This window comes from Durio zibethinus, chromosome 3, assembly GCF_047325235.1.
Source record: "Durio zibethinus cultivar Kanyao isolate XHJ-2024 chromosome 3, ASM4732523v1, whole genome shotgun sequence".
NCBI classification, from domain to species: Eukaryota; Viridiplantae; Streptophyta; class Magnoliopsida; order Malvales; family Malvaceae; genus Durio; species Durio zibethinus.
In genome coordinates, this window is record NC_143164.1 from 36311255 (window position 1) to 36327414 (window position 16160).

General features: G+C 31.2%; 3 protein-coding genes across 3 annotated transcripts; all 3 read right to left on the reverse strand.

Annotated features, from left to right (window-relative positions):
- Window positions 1–669: 669 nt before the first annotated feature.
- LOC111283959 (uncharacterized) lies at window positions 670–3733 on the reverse strand. The gene is made up of 2 exons (XM_022872657.2): window positions 2673–3733; window positions 670–1403 (listed from the first exon to the last, which is right to left on the reverse strand). Exons 1-2 carry the CDS (start codon window positions 3406–3408, stop codon window positions 829–831), a joined length of 1311 nt encoding a protein of 436 aa, XP_022728392.2. The 5' UTR covers window positions 3409–3733; the 3' UTR covers window positions 670–828.
- Window positions 3734–6246: 2513 nt separating this feature from the next.
- LOC111283975 (vinorine hydroxylase-like) lies at window positions 6247–8465 on the reverse strand. Its single transcript, XM_022872679.2, has 2 exons — window positions 7300–8465; window positions 6247–6991 (listed from the first exon to the last, which is right to left on the reverse strand). Exons 1-2 carry the CDS (start codon window positions 8245–8247, stop codon window positions 6365–6367), a joined length of 1575 nt encoding a protein of 524 aa, XP_022728414.2. The 5' UTR covers window positions 8248–8465; the 3' UTR covers window positions 6247–6364.
- A 4206-nt stretch (window positions 8466–12671) lies between these two features.
- On the reverse strand, window positions 12672–13881 carry LOC111283710 (uncharacterized). The gene is made up of 3 exons (XM_022872301.2): window positions 13512–13881; window positions 13177–13307; window positions 12672–13078 (listed from the first exon to the last, which is right to left on the reverse strand). The coding sequence occupies exons 1-3, from the start codon at window positions 13781–13783 to the stop codon at window positions 13044–13046; spliced, it is 438 nt and encodes a 145-aa protein (XP_022728036.2). The 5' UTR covers window positions 13784–13881; the 3' UTR covers window positions 12672–13043.
- Window positions 13882–16160: the final 2279 nt, after the last annotated feature.

The window sequence follows — 16160 nt, forward strand, 5'->3', positions numbered from 1 at the left end:
TTTTTTTTACATAAAAAAAATAAAATCTTTATATAAAAAAAAAAAAATTTAGACTCGAAATCAAACTCTTGATATTCTCTTAAATACACTTCTTCTCGAAAATATTATATTTCCCTTCATTTCATTTTTCACTCTCTTATTCATTTTTTCATTCTCAATTCAAAACTTATCCTTCAAATTATTAAATCATAAATTATTTTTTTAGTATTTTATTCGTTGCAGGTAAATTTTCAAGATTTTTATTCAATACTTTAGTTAATAATGCAAAAATTAGGATTTTTATGAAATTTCTTTTAGTGAAATCGTATATCTCAAAAATAATTTTTTAAAAATATTAATATAAATTTTTTTCTGAAACTAAAATTCATGATATTTTTAAATTAAAATTTAATTTAATTAATTTATATGATTTCTTTTATTAAAAAATTCATGACTTTTCTTATCATTGCAATTGAGTCAATCCATGATTGATTACTTCTTTTGATTGATTATTTATATACATTTCCCTTCTTTTTGTTCATAATACCTTTCCCTTTTGCTTTATTTTTTTAAAATTTTTAATTTAAGCATATAAAATATTTCGAACCTATAACTTTTAAATACTAACTTTAATAAGATACCAATTGAACCAACCAATAATCTTGTCAGTTAATGCAGTTAGAAACCATATTGAAGGAAAGGACAACAAAGAGACTTTTCCATTCTGTTTTCCGAGAAGAGCTCAGTTACAAGCATACAATCATCATTTTCTGCAGCTCCCACGGTCTAAAAAAAAAAACTAAACACCAGGCAAAACAATCATGCATTGCTACAATTGTTGTATTGTTATTAGAAGGCAGAAGGAATTACGGTAATGTGTCTCAGAGGATGTGACGCATCATCACCCCCAGCATGCTGCACAAACTCAGCAGGTGTGAATGAACTTCCATGGCAGACACAGATGATGCTGACCTCTGATTTTGTATATCTGTACAGAAAACCATTAATGGTTTTACCATTCGGGCCATTGCCTGTTGTTGAAACGCAAGGCATGTTTTGAAGCGAAAGGATGTCGCCAGGAGGAATTTGAGGCTTAGGAGGCTTGCCCATGTCCCCCTTGGCATCTTTTGTTAAAGTGGCAGCTGGAGTTTCATTAGTCAAAACAGGTTTGCTTCTAAAATCTGATCGTATTCTGGGATTGGGTTCTTCCTTCAGACTTGATGGAGTGGACTCGGTGACCTTCATTGAGGCCTTCTTTTCGATACCGTTTCTAGATTTGTCAATACTTTGGGCAGAGTCCATTTGGTGAGAAGGAGCACTGTGTTCAGACTGGCCCTTTAGATTGCTTGCAACTGAACAATTCATTTGAGGATGTTCCAGTTGACAATGACTTGTGCCGGTTCCAGCTTCACTGCTGCAACCACCTGAAAATGAAAGGCAGCCAATATATATCAACAAAATCTATATTCTTAGCAGAGATAAGCATTTGACATCAATGTATAACATCACAACAACATCGAATAAGAACTAGGAAAAATGATGATTACTTCGGGGAGTAATTCAATACATCCACTAGGACGATGGAGGAAACTAGTATGCTAAACAAGTTCAGTAGTAGATAATTCAGTATGGCTCTCAATTAACTATATTCAACACTGTCAAATTAGCTCATGAAATGGTTGAGCTATGTTATAAGAAAAGAGGGCGCACGACTCAACCACTAGATTCAAGAAAAAGAAATTCATTCCCTCCTAAATGAATAGTTAGAAGTTTAAATAGCAGATTGAGAGTAAATAAATATGTCTACATATCCACAGCTGCAATTTTATTAATAAGTTCATTCAAGGCAAGTATCAGGCAACAGTCAGAAACCAATCCAAATATTGCATTCTGTCGCTCTAACTTTTCTTTCTTTGGTGTGATTATCACGGCTCCAAGAAACTACTCACTTTTCTTTAAGATCGTGTGTCCAACACAAATTTGACATCTCAAAGCAATAAGCTTTAAAATATAAAGAGAAACTTAGAAAAAACATCGCAGTGTGTGGGACACGTCCATGTCTTGAATATGCACACCCAAACCCAAGTATATAAACGACAATTTACACTAATTTGAACATTACAAATAAATGACAATGCCATTAGCTCATGGACATTCCAACTCGAAGCCATCATTTTAAGTCTATAGTTACTCATGATTGGCTCACACACAATTGTATATTGATCAAAAGCAAGGGGCAGAGCCATAACCAAGGGGGATTCTTTGTCCAGTATGTACAGATTTCGCTAAATGCAACAGCCGGAATCTATATATTCTTGATCTACAGTAAAGGTGGACAGATTTGAATGATAGAAGAGATCCAAGTTTTCTTGTTTTCCATTAATCATCATATTATCCAGAAACACAAAATTCCCAAATCAAAATCACTAGAAGCGAATCGTTTTCCACAGACAAATGAACTTCATATTGAAATCGGAACCAGATTCATAAAAAAAGGGTGATGCAGGATTTGGTTTCCGCTGGGGAGCCATGTCATAGTTAAACTAAATTTTCATGATTCTTGGAAACTTGCATGAACAAAAAATCTTTGCACGATCAACAAATGAAAGATTTGTAATAGTAAAACAAATAAAAGCAGACAGCCATCCAGAAAAAAACTGCAAAGCACAAAAAGGAAAACTTGGAGTACCTACCTTGATTAGAAGAGCATTCAAGATCCGAAACCACAGAGGAACTATACATGGGAGACCCATTTGACCCTGTTTTCCTATTCCTTTCATCTCTGCTACTGTTTTGCTCCGAATCATATCCATTTCCAGCATTCACACCTGAATCCTGACCCGTCTGAAACGGCCAAAAGGCTCCATTCGGCGCCACTGGCTGCACGACACTCTTCTCATTCCCAACACCACCACCCCAACAAGGCACCCCATTTGCGCAAGAATAAGCAAACCTATTGTCCAGCGGCAAAAACTGGACCTGCGGGTACGGGGACGGGACCCGCAACGGAATAACCGGGCACCCCAACGGATTATTGAGTTCGGCGGTTGTTTTAAGATTTGCATTACCAGAAAATTCTTGAACTTTATTCTTCTTGCATTCTCTTTCTTCCGTTGCACCGACGTCGTCGACTTTGCTTCGGAACTCGTTTTGGTGACATATAGATGATATTATTGTTCCTCTCTTTTGCTGCTTCTCTTCTCGCTTCTTCTTCGCTTCTTGTCTCCTTAAAGCTTGAATCTCACGTTTCGTTTGCGGATAAAAAACCACGCTTTCCCCGATATCTGCAACGGAGTTATTCTTGGGTTTTGATTCTTTCTTGATTGGCTTTAGTTTCTCGGCCTTTCTAAAGCTTCCTACTATTGATAATCCCAGCTCTAGCTCAATCTCATCGTCCCCTAACCCCATAATCCCTAAGTCATTTTCCATTTCAAAGACTAAAAAAAAGCTTCCGGCTAAAACCTCATGCTACAAATAAATAAACAAAATACAGGACAACAAAAATGTACTCTCTTTGTACCTGCTTGTGCATCCGGCCTTGGATTCAGATTTTCTGGGGAGAGAGAAAAGAAGGAACTGAAGAGAAGAGACAAGGCCACGTGGCGAGATGGGGGAAGTGCAGACAAACGGTTAGTGTTGACACGTAAGGGAGTTTTCGGACATATTTAGCGGAAGCGTTAAGTAAGGTTGCTCCAGATCAACACTAATTTTTTTTTAAACGCCCCTCGGGCCTCAATAAAATCTTCATTTGGATTTTTTTTATTAAATAGATTTGATAATTTAGATAGTAAAAAAAAAAAAAAGAAATGATGGATTCAAATTAATACAAATTTATATATTTAAAAATTTAAAAATTTATTTCATATTTAATTTATGAACATAAATTTTAATTTTTACTTATATCTAACATGTAGGCAAATAACTGGCTTAATTTTTTTTGTTACGAAAAAAAAGTAATTAAGAGGATGGGGGGAAGAAAGAGTTCGGAGTTTGACACGTGGCCACGTGCATGAAGAGCTGAAGAGTCGAAACAGCTTTGGTGGGATTTTCCGACACACTTGCAGATACGGACACGTGGTAGGAGATCTCGCTGTCCTCGAGGATCTCGATCGTCTCATCTCGAATTCCCAGGAATCGAAAAGCAACGTCGCTGCTTTTGGGTAAGACACGTTTAAGATTTTGTGAGGTAGGCCCGGTTTTCCATGCGTTACACTAGCTTGAACCTGACACCTGGCTGAGCTCGTGGCGTTACAGCTCAGCAGTCGTCAAGTTGGTCAAGTTGCGTTCGCAGCCTTTGGAGGGATTGACGGGAAGGTGTCGACGTGGGTCGTATTGTTAGCGTTTCGTACACGTTGTGGCAGCCATTTGGATAAGCGGCTAAACGTGGCAAACATCAAAGGGGATTTATAAACGTAAGGTAAAGTGTGGGGTAGTTTGGACCGGGAGTGGACCAAGGTTTGAAAGTTGAGGAAGTGGCGCATGACGGCCACGTGGCATCGTCTGAGAAGGGCAGTGAAAATCACGAGCATTATGAGACTGAAATTGCAGAAGCAATGGCTGATAATTACTGTAAAAATTTTAACAAATGATATAAAAAATATATAAAAATATATTTTATGAATAATACGAAATATAATATAACAATTTTTATATTATATATATGTATTTAGTACAATAAATATGATAATCAATTATTTTTAAATTAATTGATATATTATGAGAATTGATAGTTAAAAATTATAAATTTAAAAAAATTTATATAGATAATATTTTATTCAATTAATAGATTAAAATTTTAAATATAAATTAAAAATAAACTTTTGTTGATTGTCTATTATTTATTGTATTTTAGATAAGAAAGCTTTGTTGGTGGTGGTGGGATTAGATGTTAATTAATAAAGAATTAATATTATATTTGATTCATCAATGTTTGTTGGTTCAAATAATAAAAAATTTGAATTTTTTAGATAAAATTTTAATTTTGAATTTTATGAATGAAAAAAAAATTTATTTTTTTATGAAATTCGATCTGATTCAATTTCGAATTAATCGAAACTTAAAGTAACGATAGAACATAACAAATTTCAAACAAAAAAATTATTATTTTTGACCCATTCATATAAGTGGATTAGGGGCAGATTTGGATAAAACTGAGGTGCGGTTATCATCTAAAAATCATCATTTATGTCCAAATAATGGAAAAGTGAAGTGCAGTTGAATGAATTCAATCATGTCACAATTTTTTTTACACTGGAGCTTTAAAATTCAGTTAATTTTTTTTCTTTCATTGTTCTATATTTTCTAATTTTATTCTAAATCCATGATTTATAGCCTAAAGTGAGAGGAATGCCGGCAGCATTACGGGTGGCTTATTGTTTGAGTTTGATTTCCAGTTTGTGGATAGCAGTTGGAGAAGATTATTCAATGGATCGAACAATGCCTGCAATGCCTGCAAGTCATGATTGGTATGGCCCTTTCACAATTTGGGCTGAATGACTATAGTTTCTATCATTGCAAAAATAATTCAATCTTGAAATCATAACCGGCACAAAGGCTAGGATAATAACTGTGTTTTAAAGCAATGTAATAAAACAGTTCATTCAAGTCCTTAATTGGTCACATGGCTACTGAAACTAGAAGGTCAGCTACTTGATTATCCTCCCTCCCCATACTCAAATGTCATTACCGTAACCCTCTTACAATTCAGAGCACAGGGCAAGGCTAAAAGTATATAATATTCTAACAATACGACTGCTAATTTTGGGTTATAAATTATATATTAGTGCGAGTATTTAAATATGATTCGGATAAAATTTCAATTTAATTCAGTTATTGTCAAGCAAAACTCGAATTTAAATAATTTAATTTATTGAACAAATCGAATTCAAACATTTTAATTTATATATCGAATAACTCACGAATTTAATTGAGTTTTAAAATTTTAATATATTTTTATTATTTTAATTAAAAAATTATTATTTTATTATATATATATATTAATTCGAACTCAAATTCGAGTTTGAATACATAATCGAGTATAAAATCAAATATAATAATTAAACTTATTTTTATTAAATTAATCTAATCGAATGAATTTAAATAATTTAATTTTTATTTCAAGTCAAATTCAAACTTAAAAATTAAAATTAGATCGAATTGGAACCTAATTACAAATATCAAATTTTAATTTGAATTTAAATTCAAACTTTTCGTTGCATTGACTCTACTAAACTCAATTACATCTCTATGCTAATCACAGAACAAAGATAGAAAATGGGAAAGGATTGGCCTGCGTTATTCATATTTAAATTGGTCGCATTGTCCATCAGTTGGGGGCCATAAGAGGCCTTATATTCACTATTGGATAGTAAGAAATTTCATTAATTTAGAGTTGATAAAGACCATCAGGAAGGCGAGGAGATAGAATCACTTCGAGAGGAGTTGCCTTGGGCATGTTACCACCTGGGCCTTCAGTCATATCCACTGGAGCATTTAAAGGTGCTGTTAAGTCAAATCCTTGAAGCAGGCGTGCAATTGTCAAGCGAGTCACTTGCAATGCCCAAGTCATCCCTGGGCAAGATCGTCTACCAGAACCAAATGGGATCAGCTCAAAATCTTGGCCCAAAATGTCCACGTTTTCATGGGTTGTGAGAAATCTTTCCGGCTGAAATTCCTCAGGATTCGACCAAATTCGTGGGTCTCGTTGCAACTTCCATACATTCACAAATAAACGTGTGCCCTTTGGAATATGGTAGCCGCTAACACGACAATCTTCCATTGCCTCATGTGGAACTGATAGAGGAGCTGGTGGATATAGGCGGAATGTTTCCTTAATTATGGCCTGGAGATAGACTAATTTCTCAATATCAGAGTCTTCCACCCATCTATCTCGACCAATTTTCAGGTCTAGCTCTTCTTGAGCACGCTTCAAGGCATGTCTATTGTTCATCAAGTTGGACAAAATCCATGTCATTGCAAGGGATGTCGTGTCACTCCCTGCTGACAATAGAGTCTAAAGTACAAAAGAAAAACCTGTATTAGCATGGCTTGTATTCTTGTCGAACTCCCGATTAAGGGTTAAAACTCTAAAATCACAAAGAAATGTCTCTCTTAGGGCATCGAAGTGCAAATATAAAATATACATTTTACTTTTGCCTTAATTACTCTTTTTTTTTTTATAATTTCAGAATTTTAACCCTCAATCCAGCACCTACCGATTGTTAAGTTGAAATTTGTTGATTAACAAACATATTGAACCATGGTCCAATCCAAATATGCAAATGGTCAATCCAATGAAGAATCAAGAGTGCAAAAGCATACCGTTACTGTTGCCTTGATAATATTTTCGCGTGTATGGCCGAACATGGAATCATCCTCTATCACAGATAGCATCACGTCGATGAAATCTTGATCATTGTTTGCTCCGATTTTAAGCCTCTTTAATTTATGTTCATCGACCCAACTTTGAACAAGAGAGTCCATCTCCTTCGAAATACGCTTCATCGATTTCACTTGCCAGCTCCAGATATCCATCCATTTTAAAAACGGAACCACTTCTGAAAGAGAATTAGCACCTAAGAAATACGCAAATTCTTTGGATAGCTTCATGAAACGTTTGGCTTCCTTGTCTTCACTCTCAGCATCTGAGAAATATCTCTTCCCTGCAATTATTCTTAGAATCATGTTTAAGGTCAAAACATGAAGCCTTTGATCAATTGAGATCTTTTGATTAGGACTCTGCTCATTTTTCTTGCAAAAGAAGTACAAATTTTTGATAAATGCATTCACCTCCGAGATTTGAACATGCTTTAATGTCGCTAGCCTATGGGTAGAGAGAAGTTCAACCACGGCTACCTTACGCATCTCACGCCAATATGCTCCGTAAGGAGCAAACCCAAAGCCTGCGTAGTCGTAAGCAAGGTATGTTCCTACATTCGATCTTGGGCGAGTGGCAAAGATCCTGTCGTTTATTGTTAAACACTCTTTAACTGCTTCGTGATTGGAAACGACAAGGGTGCGGAACATGCCGAGTCGGATTGTGAAGACAGGTCCATAATTATCTGCCATAGCTGCAAGGGTTCGGGCAACTGTTCGTTGGGCACCAAGCAGGTGAAGGTGGCCTATGATGGGTAAGGCACCTGACGCTTCTGGGGCTAGTAATTTTCCCTCACTGCTGTGCCTGCAAAGCCTCAACCTCCATATATTGTACAACATTACCAACCCTAAAAGGCCTCCAACAATTGCTGGTAGATAAGAGGAGAAATCCATGATAAGGTAGGACTAATTACCCTGACTTTATTATTTAGTGGATTTGCAAATTTATGACTGTAGCGGTAGCAGCAGGAGCAGCAATGTCAGGACTGTAAAATCAGTCGGAGTTGAAAAGCTTCGAGTATAAAGCCATGATCGAAGGTGCTGGTAGGGGAGCTTGGAATACGTGGGAGAGGGGATGGATGGAGAAGGGAAACAAATGAAAGGATAGAAGCAAATGAAGTAAAAAATCAATGGCGTTATAATGATCCTGGAGATCCCTGGCTAGAATTGTAATGTGGTTGGAAGCTGATGTTGTACCGCATTAACTCTAGATGTCGTGGTGGGGACGTTGCCCCATTGTTAGCCATAAAAAAAGAAAGAAAGCCAATCAAAGTTGTCATAGATAACATATAGAGTGACGGCTACAGGCCTCTCAATTATTTGATGAGGGCGTGAACTCAGGATAACTCATAACTTCGAGTGGAGTTGCCTTGGGCATCGTAATGTCTAGCCCTTTGGTCATGTCACAACTGTGCGGTTTAGAATCCATTTAAATAAACAGTAAAATTGATTATGAGGAAATTAAAAATAATAATAAAAATAAAATTAATTATTGTTATAATTAAGAGTACAAAAACTAAAAAAATTAATTTAAAATTATAATATTTGGTTCAATTGAATCTAATTTAAATATTAATCCAAAAATCATATCAAATCAAATTATATATATTTATTTATTTTTATATATTTTTTAAATTTTTATAAAATAAAATAATTATTTTAGATATAAATTTATTTAAGTATATCTAAAATTTTATTAAAATAATATATAAAAAATAAAAATATTAAATATGAAATATTAAAAACTAATAAATCAAATCGAATTGAATAAGTAAAATTCAACTCAGATCAGATTAATTTTAAAAAAATAGATTCAAATTCAGATCAAATTTTATAATTTTATAATATTATATATTATTAAAAAAATTAAAATAAATTCGATCTGATCCAAATTGTTATCACTTTAATTATAATGATAACATCAATAGTGAGATATATATTTAAATATAAAATAATAATAATATAAAATAAATTGCATTGAAAAGAAAATGATCATTAAATATATTAAATTAAATGTTATATAATAAAATTTTTAAATAATTTAATATTTATATAAAATTTATTAATAAATAATAAAATTAATTCAAAATATTTATTCGTATATTAAACAATAAATTTTATTTATTATATTAAATTACCAAATTTATTTTACAATTTTTAAATAAAAAAATAAAATCTGTAATGACTTTTTGAACATAACAACAAAACTTAAAATATAAAAAAAAATATACCTGGTTAAAAAATATCAATTAATGAACTGCTATTTTTAATCATAGTGCTATTCTGTTTGAAAGCAAAAGTTTACAACTGACGCGTTTTCTTTATTGCAACTGCACCGCACTGAGGGTGCAGTGCAGTCCAAATGGGCACCACATCAAATCCCTGGACCATGCGAGCAATTGTAAAGCAAGCCATCTGCAATGCCAATTAAAGGTGAGTAAATTTTGATTTGAATCGATTAAACGAATTTAATTGATTTGTTTAGTTTTGATTATAATTGATTTTTTAAATAGATTAAATTAATTAAATTGGTTAATTTTTATTTTTAAAATTGATTATTAAATTGATCAAATTAATTAATTTTTTAATAAATAAAAGTAAAAAAATTAAAATAAGTATTTTTATTTTTTAAAATATTATTAAAATTATTAAAATTTTGAGTAATTTAATTTAAATGGTACTTGAATTTAAGTTTTATTGAATTGAATTTATAATTAAAAAATTATTTATAATAAAAATAATAATAAAATATAATTATTTAACCAAATCAAATCAATTTTAATCAATTTGATTTCGATTAATTTAATTATTTATTGAATAAAAATCAATTAAATCAATTAAAAAAATTTACAATTAAAACCCACACTCACATGCTTTTTTCAAAATCTTTTAGTTGTCTTTCCTCCTTACCCACCATTTTTGAATTTAAAGTTGTTTTCTGAATCACGGGATGTTTTTTACATTTTAAAAAATAAAAAATAAATTATTAAAAAAATAAATGCAATCATATAAAATATATTTGAAGCCTTTACATTAAACTCTGACAAATCTAACATTGTATCATCGGACCATACACAATTGTTAACAATAAATGCAATATTATTTTCATCAGAATCACAATAAAAGCTTTATCTTATTTGTACCTATGAAAAAGTTTTAAAAGGGGTTGATTTGATAATTCATATATTTATGTGGTATAAAACATTAATAATTTATATATTTGTATTATATTGTACATGTAAATTATATGTTATAATTTTTATTGACACAAAAAATATGAAATATATTCTTTAATTTTTGTTAAAATTTTAAATTTATCATCTTTATTTTTTTATATTATGTTATTATATCATATTTTAAATTGTTAGTTTTAAAAACGAGAAATTCAAATTATTTTATTCCAGCTTAACCCTCATATTCCAGGATTTCTGGCTCTATGGTTGGTGAGGGTTATGGGTGTCATTGATTGCAGCAAAATTCTTAGCTATTGTAGAGGCCTTTCTTGCTTTTCTCTAATTCTAAATGGGTTAGTACGGTCTATTTGATAGTGGAAATGATTCGACAAATGCATTATCAAGTCGGGCTTGCTTCGAACATCATTGAAGTATGTTCAATTAAAATCAAATCTGTACAATTATCCAAAATACAATGGTTTAAAACTTAAAAATTTGGATGGCAGCGAATATATGCTTTGGATTAGGGTAGTATCTTTGTACACTTAAAAAAAAAAAAAATAATAATCAGTTCAATTATTTAAGATTCATGTTTTTCGATAAAAAATTTTTTTGATTTGAATTTTGTCGGTAATCGTTTGTAAAAATTATCTCGAATGTATGATCTGTAATAATTTATCTTAAATTATCAGATACGACATATTTTATTTTGATCTAAAAAATTAAACAATCTATATATCCTCATATTTTTCTTACCAAGAAAAAAAAATCTTCTAAGCATTTTCAAAATTAATTGGGTGCAAATTAATGAATCCCTTTTCTTATTACAGTGGCCTGAGCAGCACCCAATCCAATGGTCTTCTAAAACCCAGCTTTTCACTCAAATCTCAATTTGGGTAATAAAGAACCAGGCCCCAGCCTAGTCTTAGAAACTTCAATGTGAGGTCGGAGATGTGTTGGGTGTTTAAAGTAGCTCACTCTCAGAGATCAAGCAAGCTTACAGAAAACTTGTCAGGAAGTACCATCCGGACGTCTCTCCTCCAGAAGTTAAGGAGGAGAACACAAAGAAATTTATTCAGGTGCAAGAAGCTTATGAGATTGTCTGACCAGGATTTGGGCGAAACAAGTGAGTGGAAGAAACGGTTGGAGTCTCAACTTATAGAATTGGAAAGGAGGAGCATGAACAAGCTGAATGAAAAAAATGACATGTCCTGGGCAGCCAGAATACGCAGGCAAAATGGTACACAAGCATACTGGATATTGACAAGAAATTATGTATTATGATCAGCTGACCTGAAATAATTAACATTTCCTTATCACCCAGGTCAAAGAATAATTGACATGTCATTCCTGTGTTGCAGCTAGCTCTGTTTCTTCTTTACTAAAATCCATAAAACAAAATGGTGAAGAAAGGAACATAAAACATATGCAATTAGATGGGAACAAAATCTTATATGATAAGAGGTATTAGAATGGTTGAATAAGGGTGAAGCTGAGGACAGACAGGTTTTGCCAAATAGAAAGCTGATTCCAAGGTAATTAGCTTTTTCATCAGCGCATTGACATTGTTATTAATTGAAATATTTTTGGGAACGGAATTTGATGAGTGGATACTCCCTGCTTGTCTCTACTTTGCTAGAATGGTATTATCCCACATTTATTAAATATGAATATTTCACATTTGGCAAAGGCTATCTAACCCCTTTGACTACCAGTATATCTTTGATCAGTCAACTATGGAAAACAAATTTTCTATTTGTCTGATGAGATACTTAACCTCGTCTATTTAATCAGAAAGAAATACTGCATTTGCTGAGTGAAATCATCTTTACCATATTATTTTCTTCTCCGTTGTACGGAAGGAAACAGGTAATATGGTGAAGGCAGAAGTGAAATCATCTTTACCATACCATAATGGTGCTATTAAAAAAAGTTTGTAGACTATCCCTTTACATTCCTGAATAAATGTTCAATCTGTTGAGAAGAATAATTCTATGTTCTCCTGTCAAGGGTCTCACTCTTTTCGAATACTCAAAAGAGCCAATCTTATTGGCAAAAAAAATTGCATGATCTCTTCATAAAATGCACCAATCAATACTCAAAACTGTGATTCTGTTCCCCCCAGGACAATGCTTCCACCAAACATTCAACAAAAGAATTTCATAAATTAATCAAAGATTATCAGTAGTCAGAACATCAAGTTTGTATTTGAGCATGAAGCAAATCTTCATACTATGATTCAACCTCATATTCAGGCATCAAATCTAGGCTATTACAGGAAAAAAGAAAAAAGCCATAACATCAGTCAAAGCTATTCAAGTAAACCAGTTGGTTTAAACACAGGAGCTAGAATCTTGTATCAGCCTCATGTTGACGAGAAATTTAAACAATTTGTGTACAGCCCGCGTCTAACCGTAAGTTAGTGACCATTTTAATTCGAAAATCTCATGGAAACACCTTACAAATTGTTGGGTTAAATATCTACTTACATACTATAGCATATCCTCAAAATATCCTTCAATTTTTCTGTTTCTTCTTGGCCTGTTTCTTCTCTGTGTGACACAAATACGAATGGTGATCAAAAACAATAGTCGCAAGAATATGAGGAAGGGGAAGAGAAAAACAGAGGTAAGAAAGAGAAAATTGGTACCTAATTTTCTCTTTGCTTCGGATTTCGCAAAAAACTCTCTCCATTCATCCGTTAGAACAAAAATTGGCTCCTCCTCCTCTTCCTCTTCCTCTTCCTCTCCCTGTCTTTCATACTCTTGTTCTTGCAACACCCTAATTATCAGCCAAAACAAAGAAAACAAACTCTCAGACACGAAATTCTTTACTAAATTCAATTCAAAATTTCAGTAACTGAGCTTTGTAGCGAAAACCCATGTCAGAAATTAAAAAAAAAAAAAAATACACGAATGCATCAATTGGGGATATTTGTTTTTTGTTTTTCGAGTCAAAAGAAGAGCAAGAATTGGAGAAACTTACAAGGTACCAGAATGGTGCGCTTCGTTTTGAACAGTCGTGGACTCCAAATTCAAGTGGTTCTGCAAAAGAGGAGGAGCCAAAGTAGGGCTTACGTGGGAATGACAAGTAACGAGGTGGTGGTGGTGGTGGAGAGGGCAGAGGACTGTATGGTGGTGGTGGTGATGGCGACATAGAATCATCGGATGGTGGTGATGGTGGTGGTGATGATAATGATGATGATGATGAACTGGATATGGTGGCCTCCATGATTCGCACCGATACGAAGGTTCCATGGGTGTAATCTTCTTCAATTCTTCTCCTTTTTTCACCACCTACTAGGGTTTATGGGTCACCGAGCAAGGGTTTATTATTTTTGAAGAATAACTTTTTTTACTATTCAATCTTGCTAAAGGTTTTACCGTAATTATAACCATAAACTTTTAAAATCAATGAAAAAAAAATTAATTGAAAATTTGAAATAAGAAATTTTGTTATATGGCACTGTTAGTCACAATTAATTTTTCGTTATTATAATTAGATTTTTTATAAAATAACTTAAAAGTTGTTTTAATTGGATTTTTTTTCAAAAATTTGTACTTTTAAATTAGTTTTGAAAATTTATAATTATAATTACAAAAAAATAAAAACATAATCATAATAAAAGGTCAAAAAAATTTTGGTTAAAATAGTAAAAAATAGTTAATTTTACTATTTTACTTAAATAAATTTTTTATTTTTATTACATTTAAATAAGCTATTGACTTTTAATTTTCATCTAAATAAATCCTTAACATTTAATTTTATATATAAATAAACCTTTAAATTTACTTTATACATAAATAAACATTTAACATAAATTAAAAAAATTTTAAACACAAATAAAAAATAAAAAATTATTTAATTACAATAAAAAATTAAAACTTATTTTAAAAATATTACTCGAAAAATAATTATTGAATCAAAATTATTGTTAGCGATGAAGAAAATTACGGACATCATTCATGTAAAATTTTTTTTTCATATTATTCATTAGTCTCAACAAATTTTTTGAAAGAGATTAGAGTTGTAAAATCTAACATATATTTAAAGAAGTAAATTTTTATGCTAATTATATGATTAATCGAACTTTTAATCGAATTAATAATCATTATGTTTTAGTTGACACATTGCATATAGTTATTAAGTTTAGGATAACACAATTTAAGATAATGTTTGATGCATTAGATGATGGATATAATAAAATAATAATCATTTTATATTATATTTAGTCTGTATTTAAAAAAAAAAGATAAAATTACAGAAAAATTAATTATTTTTTTGATATAAAATTATTCAATTATTTTTAAGTGAAAATAATTATTTTTTAATCCATAAGATTATATTTATATATCTTATTATATATTTAAAAATTATATGAATGATTAGGGAAGATTTTTTTTTTTTTGTTCAAAGGAGGACATAGCCCTTGTAAAGGGGGAAATAATGGAGAAGACTTTAGTTAGAAACCAAGATCTCTATGCCTTTACAAAATTTCCTTAATCATTATACCAAAAGGTAAAGAAAAAAATAATTTTAATTAATAAATAAATTATTTTATTTTAATTTTTACACGTATTAAATAAAAATAAAATAATATTATTTAATATAATTTTATTTATAATATTATTTTATCATATCATGTCGTGATTAAACTTCATAAAAAAATCTTCCACCTTTTTTGAAAAAAAAAAAAAACCTTTAAGTTCGGTGGCATTTGAATTGAATGGTTCTGTCAAATTGTCACCAACCATGAAGACTTTGGTGGCCGCATTAGGTAAATCATCAAATGGACATGGAGTTTGTTGTCACAAAACAAAGCAAAGTCCAAGATCCATGAATTTAAAACACCAGACTTTGACGTAAAATCTTTGTGGAAATATCTTGGCCCTCACTCAATCGAAGTCTCGTACCAAATAAGAACGGCACATTGTTATAAATCAAAAAGAAAAACGTGGTTGTTGAGAAAACTACTCCGGTGCATTAACACAAGGCATCGATTCGACTTTGATTGAAACCTGACCTCTTCTTCAGTGGTTGAGAAATCGACACAAAATTTTTTAATTTTATTAAATTTGTATATAATTTTTAAATTTTATTATTTATTTTATTTTTATATCATATTTTAAATTATTAAATTTAAATAAATGATAATAAAAACTTGAGAATCTTGATCTCAAAATTTTTAAAATCCTTTATACATATATTAAATAAAATTAAATGATATTTTAAACTAAAATTTGAATATAAACTATCAATAAAAATTTATAACAACTCGAATTTAAATATTTTACATCTAAAATTTAAATTTTAGTAATTTGTGTTGGTTTTTATTACTTATTTATGATGTCAAATTATAATTATTTTACGAAAACTCAAGATACAAAAAGCACTATCATGTTATTTTTAAAAATAATAATTATATAAATTAATTAAATTGATATATATATATATACTTGTTGTTGGTTAAGATAATTTGTTGCTTTCATTTATATTTTGCTTACCTATTGCTCCATATAGTAAGCAACAATTTGGAGTGATGGTAAAGGCAAAAGATTGAGTAGGAATGAATCCATGCCCTTTAAAGCATTAAAAGCAGCCAAAATCAGCATTGCATTCTATCATTATCATTAA